Raw genomic sequence first — 9570 nt, forward strand, 5'->3', positions numbered from 1 at the left:
GACTGCAACTATTTTGATATATATTTATATATACACAAACTTACCGTATTTTTCGGCATTATAAATAGTTATGTTTTTAAAAGAAAGAAAAAACTAATATTGTTATAAATAACACATTCAATTGAACTAAACTATGCATGCCTTTTTAAATATATTTACACATGGCTTGTGTATATCGTATATATACATATATATTATTCATACCTTCGGTGTATAGGACTCAAGCAGATTTTGGGGTAAAAAGTGCGTCTTATACACCGAAAAATACGGTATATATATATATATGTATGTGTGTGTAATTTGATATTTTACGTATAATAGCTGAATAACTTCTTATAATAGACCAGTCTACTTGTGTCTTAGAACAAAAAGCTTTTCCCGCCAAACATCATACGCTGCCACTATGGGCGTGTACTAGAATGAACATCATACAGGTATTTATTGTATTATTCAGTGCAGGTTAGCCTGTTTAATACCTGGTGGAGAAAATCACTTTTTCATTTCATTATTCTCTAAACGATTTCTGAGTTTTTTAAAAAAGCAAGATCTTTAACCATTTCTGCTAATATTTGATATACTGACTGAACGGAACGACCTGTAAATATTTTGTTTAGACTGTTGCACAATAGATATTTTGTCAACTCAGAAGTGCCTTTTTTGTAATTAAATTCCAGAGAAAGAAAATAATTTAACAAATTACAGTGAAAATAAATAATCGCTAAGTGCACACACAAAAGTACTTTTTGTTTGCTCTTTTTTGCGTGTAATTAAGCACAAAGCTACACAATGGGTGATCTGTGCTCTGCCCACCTCGTGTATCGAAACCCGGTTTCTAGCGTTGTAAGTCTGCAGACATACCGCTGTGCCACTGGGGGCCCCCACACTTCATAAATTAAGAAATTGACTATCACATATTTCATTCTTTAAACGTAAATTAAACAACAACAAAAAAAAAACGTTAAATTTTCAGATTGTAGAAATCACAGCGTAAATATATTCTTATACATACAAATTATATATTTTAAAATCTGTTTGTATAGTTTCATACGAAATTAAAGGAGCACACCTTTTTTTTTAAGTAAACTCAATTTTTTCCCATATTTACAGCTATGATCGTGCTTTCTGGAGATGGTCCTTGAACAGAGCAGAAGTAGCCAGCCATTCGCTTTGGCTACAGGCCCAAATATCACAGTTAGGATACCACATCAGTCAGTACAACGACCTCTATCATCAGCTCCGGGCTAAGAAGAGCCCCGTCACTCTTCACACTTCACTACCAAATGAGTTCACACCCAGCAAACCAGTGGAGGAGAAACTTGAAAAGTCTATCGGTTCAAACGAATTGGATCTATTCCGTCCTGTTTCACGCAGAAATTTTGGAGGCGAATGTCATGTTACGGTCAAAAAGAACAATGAGTGTGCTGAAGCCATCAATAACCCTACACTAACAGAGAAATCATCATTTCCAGTGAACTACAAATACTCATCAACTCTTTCTTCTCGAAAGTCATCGTCACCAATATCTCGCGAAGTGTCTTCATCAAATGCCTTTTTAACAAAACCATTATCATCGTCAGCATGCAGTTCTTCTTCATATCTTCCTTCGTCGTCTACCGCGAGACCAAGTCATTTTTACATTAACAAAGATCCCTCCAAAGATGCCAGTAATACAACCATTGCTGATCATGCTAGTCGAACTGTTCCTCTGAAGAGCTTTCGAAAAAGAAAGCTAATAAGAATGTCTTCTTTGCGTTTTATGGATTGCAAGTCCATTACCGGGCTAGATGCAAGCTGTGACTGTTGTTCTTACCGCCAGAGTGAAATATTGCCTTGTATTTTGTGTTGTGGTTCGTCGCACTTTAACCCAAGGGGTGTCGATTTCTACATGCGTGAACAAAAACGTGTAGCCTTCTTTGACCGATCATTCCATCCAGTATTATCTTCCTCAGAAGGTAGGTGGGATTGCTGGAGTATGATACATCTTTATTTTATTTTCAAACTTTAGCTTAAGAAAAATAGGCTGGAGGGTATCTTCTTCTCTTTTGTTTGAAAAGGAAACTGAGATTTTATGTATTTTCAGCGTTAGCTTGATGGGCCACGGACTAGGAGGTTCAAAGTTCGAAATGCTGAAAACACTCCACATTTTCAGCTGTGGGGTGTTATGAAAGTGACAGTCAGTTTTGCTATTTGGTTTAGAGTAGCTATGTAGTTGGCAGATGTTGCTGACCTCTTAGGTGTACTTTGTTCAACAGTTATAAATGAAGGACAGCTATGCCTAAACCTTGGGCTCTCTGAACCTGGCCATTTAGTTTATGTATCGTATACGATGCCTTTTACGTTGAGAATAAACACCATTCAATTAACTGTATAAAATGATAATGATAATTGTGTAATATTAATTTTTATATGCTCTTGAGCTTTCACTTGGAATCGTTTGTTTTTCGTTGAAAATTGATTTTAATTTTTGTATAAGCGCAAAACTACACAATGGGCTATCTGCGCTGTGTTCACTACAGTTATCGAACCCCAATTTATAACGCATAAGCTCGTAAGCTTATCGCTGAGACACTGGGAGCGTTGAAAATTGTCATGAATCAATTTGTTTCGGTTAGGAAATGTTACTGAAAATTATACTTATTTGTTTACTTTTTATACGATGGCGTAAGTGGGTTATTGGGTTATAGGGTTTATTTTAAAACTATATTATTATTCTATGCAGAATTTATAAAATAGGTATTAAAATATCGTGAAGACTGTTTTGCTCTATCAAATGATAAAATTATAGTTATTGCTAGAACTAGGTAGGTGCTAGGCCTGTTGAAGAAAGATGATGATGAACGAAAATGAGAAATCTCGGTCTTGGCTATTAGCCAGTTTTCGACTTTGGGACGCTCTAGATAACTGAAAAGCGGCATATACACCGGAGATAGAGCGACTAGAGCTCTTCATATCTGGCTTCTGGGGACCTCTAGAGAAGAAAATCCAGATGACTTTTTTAGTGCTTTATATGAACGTCCGTCTCATCCCTACATAGAGAGTGCTAGTGCGCTTTCCGATTAAATTTATTCGGTGCTGGTATTACTATACCAACACAGATAAAGTTCGGACATGACCAAGTGGTTAACCGGCAGGACTGTAAGTCCTAGTCTTTGATTTGCGTCCCTTTGCCTCAAAATCACGTTCCGCACTTTCGGACCGTAGGTGTGTTTAAAAAAAAAGACGGTCAAACCTCACTGTTCGATTAGAGTACCCCAAGAATTGACTAGCTGCTCTCTCTCTAGTCTGTCAGTTCAAAATTAGGGACGGCTAACGCAGATAGCCTTTGTGTAGTTTTGCGCGAATATCCGGAACAAAGAAACAAATCAACGCAGAGAGCAATGACAAAGCAAAACAAGAAAACCAAGTTTATTAATTAATTCTTAACTGCCTTGTAAATAGCTGCTTTTTTTATGTAGCAACCATCGCAATGGACTCCAGAAGTATGATAAAATGGCAAGCTGGCAATGTGACCAAAGGTCTGCTTTTTTCTTTTCCTTTTACAACATCAATGTATATTCAGTTATTTTGTCGGATGTTTTATTGTCTACAGTAATTGTAAACGCGTCCAGTACGTGAAATGCTATTGTGTAAAACTTGCAGTAGTCAAGTTTTCATATTGTCTTTTATTTTTTAACATTTAAGTATCAAAAGTATTTTTTATCCAGTTAAAAAAATAAAAAAATTTATTAAAAATTATTTAGTCTTATTGTGATGTAGTGTTACACAAATATACGATCTCTACAGATGACGCTTCACCGACATAAGATGTTATATACAGTACTGATAAATATTGGCCATTTTGTTGCTATACGTTTATTTAGGCCTGTTCCTGTTAGTTTTATATATGCTTGCCACGATTTTCTCTCTGGGGAGGGGGGGGGGGGGTATGCTCACATACATCTGTGTGTACATTACATATAAATTAGAATAAGGAGAAGAAGTGGGAACAATAGTTGAGTAATGTTCGTTTGTAAGTTAAGCACAATGGGCTATCTGTGCTATGTCCACAACGGTTATGGAAATTCTATTTTTAGCGTCGTAAGTCTGCAGACTTACCACTGAGTCACTAGAGGGCTGATGTTAGTTGGAATTGTGCAACGGTAAAAACTATTACTAAGGAAATAAACTGATTTTCTGTGATAATAGGAGAGAGTATTATTAAAAGTAATGTTTTAGTCACAAAAAAAATTATAAAGGAATATAAAATATATTTGGTAAGCCTAAACTAAATTATTTTTAATATATTTTAACGTGTTTATGTAGAGATTGTATTGTATGTTTGTGCAACCTGAAAAATATGTATTTAATTCGTGTTATTTATGTTTAGTTGAAAAGTGGTACTTGAATGTTTTTATGTAAAATTACATCCCGAAGAGTGACCTTTGAACTCACGAAACCGGTGGAAAATAAATAAGAGGAAAAATAAAAGAAGGGTTAAAGAATGTAGTTATGTATATATAAGTTGATATGATGAAATTTGGTAGAGGAACTCGGGTAGACCCCGAAAAATCGAATTGGGCGAATAATTTGAGTTTGGCGGCCATTTAAATTTAATCACCTTTATGCCTCAAATGAGGGCTCAAGCGAGTGAGGAGTTCGGTAGCAAGGTGCGTGAAGCCGACGCCAAACGAATGTGTCTTTTAAAACTGCGTGTTGTACGTGTGGGTGGGTGGACGGTAGTATTCGTGTGTTACAACTCAAATTATTTAGTCCACGATCCCTCTGGTAGACTTTTCAGGTATCTTTGCTAGTATATGTAAATACGCAATGATTTGAAAAGAGGGTAAATTATTTTCGCAAGTTATTTCTGTGTATTTACGATAAGCATAATTAATAATAATTTTGTTTAATGGCGGTCCTAATTTGCTCTATTTTATTTATGTTTTCTTACGTTTTATTTTGGGGTCGAAAAAACGAACTGGTTAGAAGTAAATGGAAAAACAATGATTTATAAGCATAATGAATATATTTTTATGTAAAGAACGTAATACGTGTTTTAACAGAACATTGGATAAGTCGTTGTTTGTCAATTTACTATTGTATTAGCTTAAAGTGCTTTCGTACACAGGTATATTTAATCTAGGTGTTACTTCCTTGTTTTTTCTACATTCAACTTTAACCTCATTTCCGAGGTAGCCCTCGTCAGAGTACAGGAACATGTATATTTTGTGACTAATTTTATTATTAGTTTAAGATATTTCAAAAGATTCTCATAAAAAGAGTATTAAGTTTAGTAAAATTACGCTTTAAATTTATTATACAAGTTTAAGCTTATCAAGGGTGAGCAACACCATTTTGTTTCAATACAAGTTAGTCACGAGATGACCACGAAAACAGAATTAAGGACTGTTTGTTTTGTGTAAGTGCAGAGTTACACAGTGAGGCACCTGCGCTATATCTGTCGCGAAAAATCATATGTAGGCGGGAAGTCTAAATGTACAAGTATATATATATATATATATATATATATGTGTGTTTGTGTATATATATAAAGTGCCCTGAACGAGTGAAACCTCGATCATAACTATCGTGCAAGTGGTGCATGAAAAATTGGTAGCATTGCACATCTTTAGAGTTAGGTTTTGACGGGCTAAAGTGGAGATCTATTTTATGAAAACAAAAAAGCAGGAAAACATATTATTTATTATTAATTATAATCAACAAATAAATGTTTCTCTTGTGTTAGTCTGACGTATATTTATATATTTAGTGCTATGTACATTAAGTTTTAGTTCGAACTTTATTTCCATTCTTTAAAGCCTTTTGATAATAAGATTTATAAGTCCTTATTTTTTGCTCGTGTAAGATATATATACATACATATTTTTCTACCTTTGACTGTCTAAACAAGACTCGACTAGAACTTGAGATAATTTTTTCTGTTATGTTCTGCGGAAACAGACCGATAAGAAAACAAACTGGACCATAACATCTGATTGGCAAATACAACGTAAAAACACGTGAACAAGCTGAAGGACTGAAATAAGAAATAAACATTGTCATTGATGTTTTTCATTCCGTGTGAGCTATGTAATGAATTAATCCATGATATAACGTTTTGGAAATTTAATGTTTTTCTTCTATTAATTGTAGTTAGTTGATTAGTTTTTTCTTGTTAAATTTATTTACTAACATTTTTATCAAAACACACCAAGGTGGTTTAAAGGATTTTTTTGTTTCTTTACTAAGTTTGTCAAATTCTGTTGGAGTTGCGCCATAATAATATCGTGCTTCTTTTAATCTCTATATAAAACTCAAAATCTCTCGTATTGTTTGTTTGCGTGCATTCACTGCGCAGGTCACAATTCCCTCAGTAAAGGTGCGCAAAACGACAGTTTTTCGTTGATATACGCGTTTATCGTCTGCTAGCGAACCGGTAATTTTATCGTTAACATACATTGTACGAATAAATTCTATGCAGAGTTGACATGTTTTGGTAAGTTTGAGTTAACATTTAATTTAGAATATAGCATTATAGGCCTATTTAGTTATAGATAATTAACTATACATCTGTTAATACATCATATATTTAACCTCACACACAAAAGAAATATATACAGAATTAGAATGGTGTATGTGAAAAAGCAAAAAGTAGGCCTAGTCTATAAAATAAAATTATGCTGCCTACCATGAAATAGACTACGTGAAAAGAGTAAGGCTTACATTGTAATACTTTAATGAGATTAAAGTCACGTCAGCGTATGTATTTTATTCTACTTTTTTTCCCCTCTGGGTGGTTCATACCTGGAAGTGGATATATTTTTCTTTTGATACATTATAAAATACAATATTGCATTTTGTTTGTAGTATATTTCATACATCAATGTCATAATGTGAATACCGTATCACATTCATATATTAACTTCACATTTAAGCAAATTCAACATAATATTACATACATATTTATGTTTGAAATTTTATATATTTGAGAAGGGATTGGGGGAATAGAGCTAGGCTTATCCTGTTCCCTAGAACAATACGTTTATAAGATAACCTAAATATTCTCCATTAAGGCCCTTTATCCTTGCCAATGGAGGAAAAACAAAAAACATCGTTCATAAGGAAGCCCTGATTTAAAAGAGGTTCCTAGTTTATTTTCAAAAATCAAACCAAAGGTTGTTTGTTTGTTCCATAAATTCACAAAATATTTTTACCTATCGAAATATGGAATGGGAAAACAGAGAGAGTAGGGTGTCTTTTTTAAAATCTGGGCAACGCGGGTAATGCTGCTAGTGTAATATATTGCAACATTATCCATACAAACTAGTAAAGCATCCACCAGAGGGCACCAAAATAGTTGACTGAATGTTGGAAAAATTAATATGCAGAGAATTTGGTATTACATGATATTCAACTAGAAAACACATGTGTAAGAAATATGGTTTGAACAACAAAAACATTTAAAGGCTTAAGTCTATTCAACTGTTTTAAAACTTCAGATTGGTTTATTGGACCTACATATACAAAATGTAATATATTCATGTGGTTCAAAGAGACTCAAAATACAAAATTTGATTTTGATTTCCAAAGAGGAGTTAAGTAAAAAATATTTTTGATTTATATAATTAGAGCTTGTAAAAATATTTGATTAACAATGATCGGGGAGTTTAAGGTCCAATTAAACTATAAAAATATTTGATTAACAATGATCTGGGGTTTAAGGTCCAATTAAACTATAAAAATATTTGATTAACAATGATCTGGGGTTTAAGGTCCAATTAAACTATAAAAATATTTGATTAACAATGATCGGGGGTTTAAGGTCCAATTAAACTATAAAAATATTAAAAATAAATGTTGCCTATAATTATGTTATTAGTTGAATTGTTATTTACACTAAACTTTTTTATGGGACGTAAGTGAATGAAAGTTGTTTAGGCACTGTTTCATACATTGCTACATTGGATAACGCATATAATTTATGGAGTTATCAACAAGTGTGAGGCTGTTAGTATTTGGAAAAAAAAACGTTATAATTTTATAATGAAAGGGAACTTTGGTTCATTCCTGTTTTGATTCAGCATGCAGAATGTAACGTAGCCTGTGGACAACAAGGGATCATTTGTTCCTTCAGTTGTCCATGTACACCCATCATTGAAAAAAGTAAACATTTGAACCCATCTTCTAATTTTCAGGAAATCATCTAGTTCTCTCTTTAAACTTCTTTGAAGTGCTGGCCTACCCTACTGCTGACGGCAACTCATTACATCAGCCAACCATTATGTTAGAAGAATATATGATATGATAGTTTAGTAAATTATTTTGTAAAGCTTCTTTTATAAGACTTTAGAATTTTCCCGTTACAGAACTAAGACTAACTGGCCCATACTTTCCGGGACAACTCTTATCACCTCCTATAAAAATTGGAGTAACATACGCAACTGCCCAATCCTCAGGTACCTGCTCAATCTCTGTTGAATTGGTAAAAATATGATCTTTGATATATTTTAAAAATATGAAAAAAGTGCGCTTGACTCTGGTGATTAATTCATTTTTAATTTCCCACCTTTTCCACTTACCACCAAGGGATGAATATCTTCATGATTTAGTCAATTCCAATAGTTCAGATTGATGGTTCCAACGAGTCAGGGAAACCTGGAAAATAACTGGAATGTATAATTTTGCTTTCGCGGGTGTGGAAAGACCTTTAACTTTCACTTCAGTGCCGTAAAATCAGGAAAAGCAAAAATAATAAAAAACTGTGGCAGCTGCGAACGAATCAGGAGCGGCGTTTCAAACTTTTATTGACATTTCTAATGTTTTCATCGAATCTGAATTAGCTGCAGTTGTATTGCTAAGTACGTAGACAATTAGTTAGTTTTTTTTTGGGGGGGGGTAAATTTTAATGCTTAAAATGAAACAATAATACAGTTATTTGGCATCATTTTTCAAATTCTTGTCAAATTCAACATTTTCATTATTTCTGATTCGAGTGGATTAGTCAAAGTCGTTTGACAATCAATATATCATCTTTTTTTTCTTTTCTTCTAATAGTCAAGACTTGTTTTATTTAACTACTTATTCATGTTTTGGCTAGATTTTATTGCGATGTAGGTAAATCGCCTTTGTAAATTTTATTCTCTTTACAAGAACAAATAAAAAAGTAAAAACTACATAAAGGACAATTTAAATAATGTTCCCCTTCCTTCTGTATTTTGTTATTGAATCACTAATGACCTCATTAGATGCTAATTGCATACCCTGCTTTATTGAAGGTAATAATTGACTCATTTAACTGATTAATTACTTGTGTCTTTAAATTCAAAGCCAGAAAGCTATAATTTAAGTGGAAATGTACTCTATTTCAAGATGTCTTTGTTTTGTTTTTTTATCACCTTTCTCAGATAATATCGTAAAACAAAATAACCAATTTTCACCGACGGACAGTTTGCAGTTACCATACACAACATTATGTTAATTGAGCCAGACAGCAAACATATACACAATGGATTCAGATTCGATGACGAGGAACCCACTTTAAGACTAATAATGGTTGGAGACGGCTTGAATGGGTAATGAAGAAAACTTATA

General features: G+C 33.3%; 1 protein-coding gene across 1 annotated transcript in view; it reads left to right on the top strand.

Moving 5' to 3' along the window:
• LOC106459135 (KAT8 regulatory NSL complex subunit 1-like) overlaps nt 1–9570 on the top strand; it is a 41465-nt gene that overhangs the window by 11464 nt on the left and 20431 nt on the right. Inside the window, exon 2 of the mRNA XM_022385566.1 lies at nt 1108–1952. Coding sequence (XP_022241274.1) covers nt 1108–1952 — 845 coding nt within the window. The remainder of the gene's footprint in view (nt 1–1107; nt 1953–9570) is intronic.

This window comes from Limulus polyphemus, unplaced genomic scaffold, assembly GCF_000517525.1.
Source record: "Limulus polyphemus unplaced genomic scaffold, Limulus_polyphemus-2.1.2 Scaffold566, whole genome shotgun sequence".
Classification (NCBI taxonomy): domain Eukaryota; kingdom Metazoa; phylum Arthropoda; class Merostomata; order Xiphosura; family Limulidae; genus Limulus; species Limulus polyphemus.